At 44.6% G+C, this 15,664-nt stretch overlaps 1 protein-coding gene across 2 annotated transcripts in view; it reads left to right on the forward strand.

The window, feature by feature from the left end:
* Positions 1-15,664, forward strand: part of LOC124605828 (ABC transporter G family member 23) — a 344,743-nt gene that overhangs the window by 194,197 nt on the left and 134,882 nt on the right. For both annotated transcript variants that reach the window (XM_047137757.1, XM_047137756.1), the window contains one exon: positions 5,094-5,174. In XM_047137757.1, the coding sequence (XP_046993713.1) occupies positions 5,094-5,174 (81 nt within the window). The remainder of the gene's footprint in view (positions 1-5,093; positions 5,175-15,664) is intronic.

A 15,664-nucleotide genomic window follows, 5' to 3' on the forward strand; every position in this document is an offset into this window, starting at 1 on the left:
GAAATGGTGCTACTATCCTTATAATGTGACCTGGGCAATTATATTCATGATGATTGTGTATAATACCTTTCTGCTACACACAGTAAATGGCCTATTCAACATCTACAAATAGCACTCCCGTAGTATGGTGAATTTTCCGAGCAGTACATATTTGTTCAGTTAGTCTGGTAACTTCTCTTCCCTATTCTGGAGTATTGCTGTGCGTTGTGGGATCCACATCAGGTGGGACTGACGGATGATATCGAGAAAGTACAAAGAAGGGCAGCTCGTTTTGTATTATCGCGAAATAGAGGAGACAGTGTCACAGACTTGATACGTGAACTGGAGTGGCAATCATTAAAACAAAGGCGATTTTCGTTGCGACGGGCTCTTCTCATGAAATTTCAATCACCAGTTTTCTCCTCCGATTGCGAAAACATTCTGTTGGCACCCACCTACATAGGGAGAAATGATCATCACGATAAAATAAGAGAAATCAGGGCTCGCACAGAAAAATTTAATTGATCATTTTTCCCATGTGCCGTTCGAGAGTGGAACGATAGAGAGACAGCATGAAGGTGGTTCATTGAACTCTCTGCCAGGTGCTTTATTGTGAATAGCAGAGTAATCACGTAGATGTAGATGTAGCCCAAACTGTTAGAGAAATCGGGCGATGTGGCGCAGTGCTTAGCACACCGGACTTGCATTCGGGAGGACGACGGTTCAGATACCCGTCCCGCCATCCAGATTTAGGTTTCCGTGATTTCCCTAAATCGCTTGAGGGAAATGACAGGAAGGGCACGACTGACTTCCTTTCTCATCCCTCACTAACCCGAGCGTGCGCTCGGTCTCTAATAACTTCGTCATCGACGGGACGTTAAATCCTCTTCTTCTTTCCTTTTATATTATTGCATGAATAATGATACAGGTGTCTTTGAGAAAGCTGCGCGCATCGTCGTCTATGACCTGCTCCTGTATCTTGCCGACGATCTTTAACAAGAAATCTGGGCGTTAATTTTGTGGAAATAAAGGGTCCTTCTTTGGCTTACGTACAACTATTACCTGAGTCTATTTCCAGTACTTGGAAAGTAGTTCTGGTTCAGGTGGCAGTATAGGTTGACGTCTAGTAGATTATGGCTCTAGGCAGTAGGGGTGGCTGAAAGTTGTCAGGGACTGGAGTTTTTTTAGAGTTGAAATTCATAATATGCCGACGTGCAGTCCCGCTATGTGACTGAAAGAAGTTCTAAGCGGAGTATGCGAAACGCGAGCTACTCTCCTAATGATTCGTTCGTTCTTCATGATCGTCGCTTTTCGGACCAATAGACTCGAGAGCCCTGAACCGTCTTTCGAGCTGTCCAGAGCTTCAGCACGGTCTTGGAGGTCGAACACGATTCTATTCTCAATATGAAGAAGCTCAGTTGAGGAATAATTCATTTTTCTGAGTATGTTGATTTTCCAAAAGTTCTCCTGATTTTTCTCTGCTTCGTGGAGCCTGTGTATGCCCTAGGCGCGCAGCGAAAGGTTTCGAATTCACGTCTGATTCGCCGGGCCAATCTGCCATCCTCTATCAGCGGGATCTAGGTCGCTTTTCCACCTGCGTCTGTAGAAGCGTTGTTCCGCTATCAGCTCCTGTATGTGATGGGAAGGTGATTTCCTAGCCTGATATATTTTACCGTAGTTGTGGCCTTCTTGCTGCGATCACGTATGACACTGCTAAAATATTCCGTTGTGGTCTTGATGTCATGTTTTGAGTGACGTGAGGGTATAAGTGGTGTACTGATTTGGGCCAAATGGTTAAATCGAATCCGCATTGGTGTGTGTGACTCTTGTTGTTCATGTATCTCGTAAGCGAGCCAAGTCTCTATCAGTTTCCAGTAGCACCGAATTATGATCAGAGTCAATATTATTTACCACCTTGGTTCACATTTATCAAGTCAGTTTTTTGGCTAAGAATACGTCTAGTATGCGAGGGCGGCATTTTGGGTAGTAGTGATAAAAGGTGGGTAGATCTTGAATTATCGTATGTTGATTGGTATCGAGGAATCTGCGAAGTACTTGTCGATTGGTGTTCGTAGCTCTGCAACTCCACGACCTATGGCGAAAAAAGAACGCAGAAACTCTTGCACAACAACCGCTGGAGAACACGAGAAATCAGAAGTCACTTCCACTTGATTTCACAAATTTCTCTGCTCTCCTTACAAGGAGTACAAGGAGTACCCACTAACGAACTTTAAGAATTTGCAAACCTCAATACGTCATCAGCTGCCTCAAGTCTGCGGTCTGACATCAAAGAAGTATTTAATTTCCTTAAGCAGGTCAATTTTGCAAAAATCATTCGCGCCATCAAAGAAGCTGCAACTCAGATGAGACAAGCAACCGACGCATTTTCAAAAAGTACATTTTTATTCTCTGCTACAGTTAGCCTTCTCGGCGGAAAATATATCTTTTATCACCATGAATTGCAATGCCAGTGGCATTGATCAGATGAACCTTATCGGAGAATTCGTTGATGCGAACAACATTACGTATGCACTTGTCAGAAGCGCTGTGTACACAGGTACACAATGGACGCTACATCGACAGCTCAGAGGAAGAGAACTACAACAAAATTACGTACGTTTATCCACTGCTTTACATTTATCTCCTCTTACAGGGTCGCTTTACACCGGATATCTCAGGAGGCCACAGCTAACGCAATCTGTTCTCGCGTCAGAGGTCGAACGCCGCCCTCAGTAGCTTATAGTATCGCCGTAACTGTAGTCCACTCCAGCAATAAGCATGTTACGCGCTGAGAGTCCCTGAACTTTCCACCGCACCCGCGTTGCGTAGTCAGTGTGATTTCGCGGTCAATCATCAGCTTTTTACAGGATTAAAAATATTTATTACCTGTATTTGGCTTTGTTATACAAAATAGTTGCTGCAAATATGGTCGTAGATTACATAATTGCGTATATACGAGTCTGACTCAACAGCGTAACTGATTCAGTGTAGCTGATTCACTGTCATACTTCTCATTCATAGGCTGTCATATCGATTCCTGGTTTGTACTAGACGTTTACTTTTCTTCTCTGACAAGGCTAGTCTCAGGGGAAACAAATGTTCAGGCGAAGTTTGTTTACTGTTCCTGTTAATACTAGTAGATGGACAGAATGTGTCTGAGATTCCTGGACGACATCAGCATACCAATGTGAACGCATTGTTACTGTGTTCAGGTCCAGGTTGAACGCTACCATTGTAGAGCGTACCAATGACTTAGGTTACGAAGGCGGTTCCCGTGTATACAAGACAAGAAGTAAATCATCGTTGTCAGCATAGAGGTGTAGTGTTATTGAGACTGTTCCGTCTTCGAGGTGCTGACACCATTCACTTTTTAATCCAGCACGTAATCATGAATGTTTGTTCATACAGCACAGGAATGCAAGGCCGAAGTTTATGTCATTGCTGATTTCTGTTATATGAGTATTAGGCCTTAATACTTACATTACAAAAAAAAGCATTGTGCACATTTGTGTTTCTATCCACAATTTAATCGTCTGCTTACAAGTTTCTGATGAATATGAAAGTTTTGTTTTATTTTTTATTTATTTTTTCATTATACCTGACACACGATCGTGGAACACGTCTTTATAAAGTGGGTCGTCAGAAGCCAGATATCCGAAAATGTTGACGTTTAAAACACCGAATTTACAATATTTAATAATGGATAAGGAATGAGGAAGTTGTCGAGCATGACCTGTAAGTGAGAACCATTCTGGCATTCTCTTGCAATGATTTGGAAAACACGTGGAAAATTCTAACCAGGATGATTTGTAAAAAAAATGCTTGCATCCTCTTTATGCGAACAGTTTTTCTCACTTTTTCATTGTTTCATTGAGTGGACACACAATCTACTAGACCTGAATTATTCTCAAACGAACAATATTATTCTGTTTCACGATCGCTTTCAGAGCTAGCAGGAAAGTATTAGCAGGTCCTGAAGTATTCACACGTATAGGAACACAACAGGAATGATCAATCGAAGTTAGAAAGTCCCGTCCAATGGGCTCTAAAATGGATGCCTTAAAAGCTATGAGCACTGCAACTTAGGTACTGTGAAACAAATCTCTTCTACTGCTAGCTGTTTGCTTTCCATATTTTGGGGGTAGGCAGCAGAGACGAAAATAAGAAAAAATGTTTGGTAAATATGGAGTCTAAAATCCATACTTTAAAAGGTATGAGGACCTACTCGGTAGAAGAGACGTGTTTCACAGTAGTGAAAATGAACAAGTAAAATAAAAACAACTCAAGTAAGCGTACGTATAAGACTGCGATAGGCAAAACCGTTTAGTGCTTGTAAAGCTGCCTTGATGAGAGACGGAATGGTTTTATCTTCTGATAGGTTTTTGGAGGCTGTGTAGCTCAGCAGAAATGAACTGTTCAGAAGGAGTAGTTTTCCAAGGTAATAACAATTCGTCTCGGGTTTTAAAACATGCCGTTGGTTCACAACAACTTTAAATTCCTATGAGAACATAATGAAAATATATGTTTCTGAACGTTGAACGTTATTTTTGAATAATTCTTATGGGTGTGGACAAAATGAAAAGATGGCCCTTCTGTCTCATAATGAAGGAATGTATGCTGTTATTCATTTTAAATAAATGCGTTTTTTCAATCACAAATTTATTGAGTGAGTAGATGCACGGCGAAATGAATGTAACGTTGCCCAGGTATCTACTTAGCGACGCAACCGAGATCCCTGAATCGACGTCACACGTCGCCTGAATGGCACGCCTTTCAATGTTCCTGTACCTGCAAAGAGCGATCCAACTGCTACCAATTTACTTCGTTAGGGAAGTAGAAATAATGAGAAAAGAAAGAAGGCTCCTCATAACGGATGCGGACTTCATGCACAGCAGCCGTTCCAACGGTAGTTTTATTTTCGCTAATCCGTCGTGACGCTAGGCAAGTTGCACTTGCCGTTAACGCTTAGTAACAGGCGTAATCTGCAACTGTTGCGGAAGGGACTTCGAGTGAAGTGGGAATAGAAGTGGGGCGTACGGTAGTCACTAACGGTGAGAAATGGCAGTGAGTGATGTTGCCCCTGACTTTGAGAGTTTTGTTTTGTCCTTTTCCAGATGTCGAGCAGCACGGAAGACATCACGGCGCGGCCCGCCGCCGACCCAATGACAGGAGTGGACAACCCCGTAGCGCTGCAGGTCAGTTCTATTGTAGGAACTGACGTAAATGCTAGTAATTAAGTTATAATGCAGTCAGCTCGGCTGAGATTTTTTTATTTATTTATTTAAGTCACTTCCGTATGCTGTGACTGAAGACTGCTTTAATGCAGCTATCCACGCTAGTCCATCCTGTGCCAACAGTGCATCTCTACATAACTACTGCAACCTACAACTGTCAGAACCCACCAACTGGACGCAAGCCTTGGTGTCCCACTAGCGTTTTTACCCTTCCTACTACTTCCACCCGTTAAGAAGCGGGTGATTCCTTGATGCCTCACTCAAGTATTGCTATAAATCTATTTTTTCCTGCGACTAGCTTCAGAGCCCCTTCATAAGTTGTCTCATCTACCCTTCTAATCTTTAGCATTCTTCTGTATCACGACATTTCCAAAGCTTCTGTTTTCTTCTTACAACTATTTATCATCCACGTTCCATCGCTGTACATAACTATGCTCTAGACCAGTGTGTTTCAACCTCTTTGAATACGCGAGCCCTTTCCATGTAAAAATATCCTGGCGACCCCCAGAACCATAATAAAAGTATGTCAGGAGATTTCAAAGACAACGTATTGATTTTCTTTCTGTTTGATACTATAATGATCGAGAAATCAAGTGCAATGTGTAAAGAGGTCGCAGTGCTCTGTGGTCAGAGATATAATTATATTCTCTGCCGCGGTAGAGGCGTGGGTGTGACAAGGGGTCAGCGGGGGCACAGTCGCGCGATTTCGGTCACTACTATCAGTTGTCCCAGTACGCCAGCAAGTACGGACGTGATTATTGTCGTCAAATGGCTCTGAGCACTATGGGACTTAACATCTGATGTCATCAGTCCCCTAGAACTTAGAACTACTTAAACCTAACTAACCTAAGGACATCACACATATCCATGCCCCAGGCAGGATTCGAACATGCGACCGTAGTAGTCGCGCGGTTCCGGACTGAGCGCCTGAACCGCTAGACCACCGCGGCCGGCTATTGTCGTCACGCTACGCTCCGAGCGAGCATAAAATGGACGAGATTTTTTTTTTTTTTTTCAGCCATGCTGGACTATTTTGGTTGATGTTACAAGGCCGGAACCAGACTTTTGCCACTGCAACTACTGAAAGGTTTGCTGCCCCTCTTCATGAATCACACGGTTGACTGGCTTCTCAACAGATATCCATCCGTTGTGGCTGCACCTACGGTACGGCTATTTGTATCGTTGAGGCACGCAAGTCACCCCACCTCGGCAGGGTCCATGGTTTATGAGGGGTTGTTGTTTATGCTTATTTCATACACCACCAAGGTTAGGTTCAAATGGTTCAAATGGCTCTGAGCACTATGGGACTTAACATCTGTGGTCATCAGTCCCCTAGAACTTAGAACTACTTAAACCTAACTAACCTAAGGACATCACACACATCCATGCGCGAGGCAGGATTCGAACCTGCGACCGCAGCGGTCACGCGGTTCCAGACTGAAGTGCCTAGAACCGCACGGCCACACCGGCCGGCTACCAAGGTTAGGATACGGACATCTTGTGAGTCCTGCTCCCGCGCAGAATCACACAGATTTGTTCTGCAACGGTTCACGTCGGAGTGTTCCCGAGCAGACACAAGTTACACCACTCGTTCTTTCCGTGGTGGAAGCGGCCTTGGGCTGAGAAGCATTTTCTCCGCGTGGGAAGCTTGCCGCCCGTGTTGTGCGTGCTGTCCGCCGCAAACAGGCTGGTGTCGGGTAGAGGTACTGTTTACGAGTTGGGCAGTTGCGTGGGAGTCTCGTTCACCATACTGGTGTATTCTTGGAGAGAATCATTGCTTCACGTCCAAGGCTGGCACACATTGCTCCAGCAAAAGTAGGTTAATATTACAAAGATTCCGGCAAATTCTAGAAGAACTTACCGACGTCTGAGAAGTGTTATTTATTTTGCTGGACCAAATCATCAATATTAACCCGCACACTGTTGCTAATAGCTGTCAGCGTTGAAATATTTCGTGAAGTTCCTAATTCCACAAGACGATGGTTCCGTTCTTACATACAACCCACAAAAGATTATTTTAAATATCTACTAAAACCGTTGTATGACACCAGTAATCTAGAGAACTGACAGTGAAACGAAATAAACTAGGATCAACTTCTATATAGACTTCTGTGTTTGCAAGAAGTTACGCCTCCTATACGTTATCGACGAGGCTCCCACGTATTGATAGTACCGCTGGATACTCCAGCATCTCTTCCACAAACTCTATAAATGACTGAATTACTCAAAATAACATGTTTTGTTCTTAAACAACAGGTATAGTACACGGTATGTCATTTCTATGACGAAAAATCGACAAAAGTGAAAGTAGCGCCCGATGTATCACAAGAAGTGTGGTAGGATCGCTATTGTTCAGCAGTGCACCCAACGATTTCTGTTGTCTGCTGGCGCGCAAATCCACTCATCTCGGCGTAGTACCTTGGCTGGTGAATGATTAGTGCAGATTTTTCTGTGCATCTATAAACTATGGAATACATATATATCGAAAAGAGTAGATGGGCCAATCCGTATAAATGATGTGACAGATCACGTGCGTATCTCGTAGGGGTTGACCGCTGGCGACACTGTTATAACAAGGGACGTGACGTCTTGAAAGTATTGTTGCAGTGTCGACGGAGACTTGGAGTTTATCACCGATAAGTGCGTCGACTGTCACCGGTCGATGAAAATGATCAATACTGTTCGGTCACAAGGCCCGCTATCGATCACTGGCATAAAACACAACTGTCAAGAGACAAACAGCATCTGTATGTCTGTACACGAGAGATCTGCAACACTTTAAATTTTTTATGATAATGTTCTCATGCAACTCCTAGAGATTTAGTTTTTCTATCCATGACATCACGCTCTCCTCCATTCACACACGTGTCTCAACGGGGAGTAAGGATTTTCCATTTCTCCAGGCAGTCCTCAATAGATTCTGCAATCATATCTGTGCTCTACGACCCACCGTACGGTATGTTTCGACCGCCTTTGCAGCTTTATAGCTACTTTTAGTGTTTCAAAATGATGCAGCCCATTTTTTACCTAAGTGACAACGTGCATTTCTTAATCTTGCCTCAAGGTGAAATAGTCAACTTTAATTACTACGCAAGTGCTTTGAAACGGTCACGCTAGTTTTTTTCAGTGCCTCCCTCTCTAGTTCTTCGATCATCTCAGAGACTGATGACCAATATTGAAGAATTCGTCACATAAGCTGTCCTCTATGTGGCCCTGGGAGTGGCCGCGCAGTTCGAGGCGCCATGTCACGGTTTGCGCGGCCCCTATCGCCGGAGGTTCGAATCCTCCCTCGGGCATGGATATGTGTTTTGGTCTTAGCATACATTAGTTTAAATAGTGTGTAAGTCTAGGGACCGATGACTTCAACAGTTTGGCCCCTTAGTTCACACACATTTGAACATTTTGTCCTCTATGCCACTTCATTCATAGTGAATTACATTTCCTTGAGACGCTTCCAATGAATCTCAGCTTGGAATCTGCTTTTCCTACAATGTATGTGATAATTCCATTTTAGGTCGCTCTGGAGGATTACTCCCGGCTATTTTAGCGTGATTTTTAACCAGTACCGTATTCTAATAGCAACGGCTATTTTCCTCTATTTATGTGTTATGAGTTCCATTTACCCACGTACAATGTCGACTGCCAGTCCGTCCACCAATTACGGATCTCCTGCAGGTCTTCCTGCATTTCATCACAGTCTTCTGCCATTCCTACTTCCGTATAGAGCCGGCCACTGTGACCGAGCGGTTCTAGGCGCTTCAGTCCGGAACCGCGCTGCTGCTACGGTCGCAGGTTCGAATACGGCCTCGGGCGTGGATGTGTGTGATGTCCTTAGGTTAGTTAGGTTTAAGTAGTTCTAAGTCTAGGGGACTGATGACCTCAGATGTTAAGTCCTATAGTGCTCAGAGCCGTTTGACCCATCTGAACTTCCGTATAGACAACACAGTCTTCTGCGAGCAACCCCACACACCTTTCTGTGTTATGCTCTACATCATTTACATACACTGCTCAAAAAAATTAGGGGAACGTGCCTTTGTACATCTGTCACACTCCATTGAGCAATAATTAAGGACTGGTTATGTTAACAAATTATGCCTTTAACTTTCACAAATTAAGCACGCAACAAAACATCGCTACATTCTCGATCGTTTACAAGAACTGTAATTTCCGACTGGTGTAAAAAACAAACTGGGAACAATCGTTCATCCCGTCATCCTCGGTGCTTTTCACTCTCCGTGAGCGTTTATGCTGCCTCACCCCTTCATGGGCATGCTCCGTATAAATCTAAGAAGATATTTGCTCCCATGCTTCAGTGAGAGCCCGTCAGAGTTCTTGGATAGTCTGTGGTGGAACAGAATGACCACGAACGCATCTGTCAAGCATGTCCCACATAGGCACGATGAGCTTTAGGTCGGGACTCACCGCTGGTCATTCCATCACGTCATTGTCCAGGCTTCGCAAGAGACCTACGCTGCGCGTAAGCCCTGGCATTACAAGGAATTCAGGGCCACCACCGTTTGCAGCAGTCACCGCATGGTCCAACTCCAACAGGATCTGTTCGATTTACTGCGTGGCGGTAAGGCGACCATGGAAAAGTCAAGATTCGTATGGTTGTCAACACTGATACCTCCCCTACAACATCAGAGAACCTTGGAAATCTGTAGATTTCCTGGACAAAATGTGGGAGGTAGCACCCACCACGGGTCTCCCCACAAGAGCACGGCCATCACCTTGCGCCAAATGATATCTGAACTCGTGTGTGAATAATGCTTTACGCCAGTGACGAAGTTGCCAGTTAACATGGGAACGGAAGAACTGATGGCGAGTTTCAAGATGTTGTCGCGTTACGCGCTGTATTCGAACAGGACGTCTGGGTCGTACGGTACTCTCTCGTAACCTATTCATTGCAATCCGACGGTCACAGTGGCTCCAGTGGCCCTTCTGGCATCTCCTGCAGTGCCCTGGTGTATCCATGTGACGCAAAGATAGACGGATATTGGTCTTTATGTGGGGCTGTAACGCGTCGGTGACCTTGTCCAACTCGTCTTGTGTACTGACCTGTCTCCCTATAGTGTGTCCACAACCTATCAACGACAGATGGAGAACCATTGGGATCTGCAGTAACACGACAGCAAGTCCATCCTTTTTGGATCACACACACTCCCATTGCAACTTTCACTGCATTAAGATGTCGCAATGCATGTGCTTGGTTGAATACAACGTCCACAAATGACAACTACCATCTGTGTACCTCATAAGAGAACACTGAGACACCGGTAATCACTTTCTTCTGAGGGGCACCTGAGACTGCAATGCATGACACAGCCAATAGATGGCTAATGTGTGAAATCTTATGGGACTTAACTGCTAAGGTCATCAGTCCCTAAGCTTACACACTACTTAACCTAAATTATCCTAAGGACAAACACACACTCCCATGCCCGAGGGAGGACTCGAACCTCCGCCGGGACCAGCCGCACAGTCCATGACTGCAGCGTCCTAGACCGCTCGGCTAATCCCGCGCGGCAGATGGTTGATGACTTTACTTGTTGGACATACTCAAAGCGAAGTTCTCATGCTATGGAGTAAGACCACAGGTATCGCCTGTATCAAAATAGAGTCAACCTACCGGACGTTGATTCACGTGTTCCCCTAATTCATTTCAACAGTGCATATTGAAAACATTATTTAGAACGTCCTCTAGTTCCCAAGATATATTCTCATGAATGTCGCCGACGGTGACCGCATGATGTTATTTCAGAACTTTGGAAACAGGATAAAAGGGAGCGAGTTATGGGAAGTAGGATGGCTGGGAAAGGACAGCTGTCAGATTTTTTGCAGATTTACAGAGCTGTGTTGGTAAGCGCGTTCTCACTACGAGATGTCTTGTTATAACTGTGATCTCACTATGTGTATTGTTTAAGGCGACCTTTGAAAACTATTGCATAGTAATAAAAGTCGACTATTTCACCTTAAGGCAAATATTAGGAACGCATCATTTCACCGATATATATAAAAAAGTTAAATGTGTCATTTCGAAAACTTACAAACAAGCATAATGCTGAAAGATGCTCGAAATGCTGGTTTTAGAGATGCTTTCAGTGCTCCAACATGACGAGGCCTAATACCCAAATGGATTTTTATTCAGATCAACGATAACCGTAGAAGTCTGTGTATCTATACAGAAAAAATATCTGTACCTGACGCTGACGTGAGATAGTCGCGCTTTTCAGTTGCGTTGATATCTCTTGCCAACTCATTGTGACTAACGAGCTTTTATCTCAGTGCCATAGCTGCGAGCCCAACATCGTCCGGTGATTAAATCCTTTTCATGATATTCACCACTCGTTAGCGTGTTCAATGAGTATTTTGCTTGCGTTCACTCGGTATTCTTTCTGTTCTTCGGCCATTAAACGAGGAACAAATTTTGCTGCAATTTGTTTTCGAGTAAAATCTCATGGCATGAACCATTTGAGATTCTGACAATCTTCTCAAGGTTCTCTGAGAGTTAGATGACGAACGAGAGTGGAACCCTTTATTTTTTAAACAAGAGTCCCATCAGTGGAGACGAACGGTACATTTGGACCAAGAGCATTATATACGTGAGCTTTCTGCCAACCCATTGTGACTAACGAAATTTTATCTCAGTGCTTTAGCTGCAAGCCCAACATAGTCTGGTGATTTAATCCCTTTCATGACGTTCACCAGTCGTTGTTTGCAAGTTCAATGAGTATTCTACATACGTTCACTTGGTATTCTTTCTGTTCTTCAGACATAAAACGAGGAAGAAACTTTTCTCCACTTCCTCACAAAATTTCTCATTGCAACGCTGCTTCCATAAGCAAAACATCACAAAGATCATCACAAACACTTACCACTTTCACGCAAAATAGCAGCAGCTCCGAAACGAAACAAAGTAAGCAATCATATGGACCGGTGGAGTTACTTAGGTAACTGTGACTGATATAGTGCTGCCAATGTCACATCGCTAGGATGCCTCGTTGCCACATACAAATTAGTTTTTTTTCTGAAAACACTTCCAAAATCGCCCATGGGGAATTCTGATGCCAGACTGAAATATATAGAAAAAACCCTAAGGAAGCGTAATTCGTCCATGAAGGTTCAAATCGCTCTGAGCACTATGGGACTTAACTTCTGAGGTCATCAGTCCCCTAGAACTTAGGACTACTTAAACCTAACTAACCTAAGGACATCACACACATACATGCCCGAGGCAGGATTCGAACCTGCAACCGTTGCGGTCGCTCGGTTCCAGACTGTAGCGCCTAGAACCTCTCGGCCACTCCGGCCGGCGTCCATGAAGGAAGTCGAAATTCCCTCGAACTCTCGTTCGACCAATAACTGAACATTGCTCATCATGCTAGGAAACCTACGAAGTTAACGGAAGACAGAATTCAAAGAAGATTTGCTTGTTTCGTCACGAGCTTGTTCAGGCGAGACCTCACAGAGATTTTCAACAAACTCCATTGACTAGAAAGCCAATATTCATTGCGAATAGCCTTTTCCTAAACTTTGAAAATCTCATGCGCAAGCTGCAGTTGCATCAGTGTCAAGGAACATACCATTTCCTTCAACGTGCGTCTCACATAATGATCAGGAGAGGAAAATTGGACAAATGGCAGTTTATACTGAGAGGCGTCGAGCATAATTTCTCCCTGTGAAGTAAGAAGGGAAAAAAAGATTGTGGCGCAAAAAAAAAAAAAAAAAAAAAAAAAAAAAAAAAAAAAAAAAGTGGTTCAAATGGCTCCGAGCACTATGGGACTTAACATCTATGGTCATCAGTCCCCTAGAACTTAGAACTACTTAAACCTAACTAACCTAAAGACAGCACACAACACCCAGTCATCACGAGGCAGAGAAAATCCCTGACCCCGCCGGGAATCGAACCCGGGAACCCGGGCGATTGTGGCGCACTAGTACCCTCCGAACTCATCGTAAAGCGGCTTACCGAGTACAGATGTAGATACAAACTGTACTTTCGGACATTTATAAAAGTAACCAACGGAAAACCGTCCAAAATAATAAAGATTTTTGAAAATATCAGCGAGAAGCAATCTACTAGGAAAGACCTGTGGCCAAGTCCATGGGAACGATTCGATTAGGATGCTGGTGAGAACTCACTCTACAGAAGGTGTGTGTGAATATGCCTTCCTCTTGTACACAAGTAGATTGTGCTGCGTAGTGAGATGTTCTAGAGGTGTACATCTGGGCCGAATGAATGGGCTCTTCACCTGTTCTGCGCGCAATCGGCGCTAAAGAGACGATCTGTCCGCGCCGGCCGCGCAGCAAACCAGTCGAGTTTACGCTCGGTTGTTGACCTTGCTGGCTCTGCGTACGCCGCATTCAAAAACAAAGAGCGTACGCTCAGCCGGGAACAGGTCACTCCGTACAGCGCTGTTATGCGGAAAATTCCTACGCGGTGAACCTGCTCGCGTCTGCAGTGATGTAATATTTGCTCACACAAACATACCACATTTCCTGTTGGTACTGGCGTGAAACAACTACATGCAGCTACTATTAAACAAATAACCGCTGCAACGAACTCTGCCAGTGCTTCGATAAAATGACCTGATTAACGCAAAGTTTAAAACAGAGTACGCTGTAGTATTATCCTCCTCCCCCACATGGGCTCCGAGCCTGATTGGAGAGCTATTTACATTTTTTTTTTTCATGAGTAGTTTCAATGGCTGTAAAAAGAGCACACGTTACTGCTATTTATAAGAAGGTTAGGGGAACAGATGTATAAAATCGCAGACCTGTTCCTTTAACATCTATCTGTTCAAAAAAAATGGTTCAAATGGCTCTGAGCACTATGGGACTTAACAGCTGTGGTCATCAGTCCCCTAGAACTTAGAACTACTTAAACCTAACTAACCTAAGGACATCATACACATCCATGCCCGAGGCAGGATTCGAACCTGCGACCGCAGCAGTCGCACGGTTCCGGACTGCGCGCCTAGAACCGCGAGACCACCGCGGCCGGCATCTATCTGTTGCTGCATGCTATATCAAAATGAAGCGAATAAGCTTATTTTTACGGTTCATAATCGTCAAGGTAAGGGAAAGTGCCCTAGCTTAGTTGAACAGGGATGGGGAAAGGATGAAGCCACATCCTTTTAACGGAATCTTTTGGCTTTCATCTGAAATTATTTAGAAAACCAATGAAAAACCTAAATTAGAGTGGCAAGACGGACATTCAAAACCAACTCCTTCCGACTGGTCACGACATCTGTTTGTAATGCCAGAACGTTTCCCCAACACAATTATAAACTGAAGTGAGACAAGTGTCTCTCAGACAAATAGGCATCGCTGCAATAGGCAGAAAACAACACGCTGTTCGGTGTGCTGGAAGACAAGTGAAGTGTCTGACGCGATACAAGACTGCAAATGGAACCTCTCTTGGCCGGCCGTGTGGCCGAGCGGTTCTAGGCGCTTCAGTCCGGAAACGCGCGACGGCTACGGTCGCAGGTTCGAATCCTGTCTCGGGCATGGATGAGTGTAATGTCCTTAGGTTAGTTAGGTTTAAGTAGTTCTAACTTATAGGGGACTGATGACCTCAGATGTTAAGTCCCATAGTGCTCTGAGCCATTTTTTTTTTTCAATCATTTGGAACCTCTCTTGAGGTTAAGGTGACGGATGACCCAAAACTTTAGAGTCAAAATTATACAGACGCTACAGGTCCATGAATAAAACAGATTACCCAGGTGAAAACTAAAATCTGCGAATTCAAGTCAAACATTAATAGAAAACTGTGCCACCGAACGTGGCGGAAATATTGCCTGCCCTACCGGTAATCCTGAACTGCAGGTTGTATTGTGTTGTATTGTATTGAACTGGGGGCCTAGAAACAACGGAGAGGCGTCGTCCTCGCCGTAGCCCTCAGTGGTTCACAACCCCACAACAGGCCACAGCGGCCCATCACCCCACCGCAGCCCCACACCGAACCCAGGGTTGTTGTGCGGTTCGGCCCCCAGTGGACCCCCTCGGGAACGTCTCACATCAGACGATTGTAACCCCAACGTTTCCGTGGTAGAGTAATTATGGTGTACGCGTACGTGGAGACAGTGTTTGCGCAGCAATCACCGACATAGTGTAACTGAGGCGGAATAAGGGCAACCAGCCCGCATTCGAAGAGGCAGATGGAAAACTGCCTTAAAAACCATCCACAGCCTGGCCGGCACACCGGACCTCGACACTAATCCGCAGGGCGGATTCGTGTCGGGGACCAGCACGCCTTCCCGCCCGGAAAGCAGTGCGTTAGAAGGCACAGCTAACCGGGGTTATTCACACGTAGAAGACGTGAAGAAAGCGATACATCTACATCTACATACTCTGCCTGACAAAAAATGTAAAGTACCCAGAACAAACATTCCGATGCCCATGAAACCCTGTACACGTACACACCATCGGCGTGTATGTGTGTAAATAAT

This window comes from Schistocerca americana, chromosome 3, assembly GCF_021461395.2.
Source record: "Schistocerca americana isolate TAMUIC-IGC-003095 chromosome 3, iqSchAmer2.1, whole genome shotgun sequence".
NCBI classification, from domain to species: domain Eukaryota; kingdom Metazoa; phylum Arthropoda; class Insecta; order Orthoptera; family Acrididae; genus Schistocerca; species Schistocerca americana.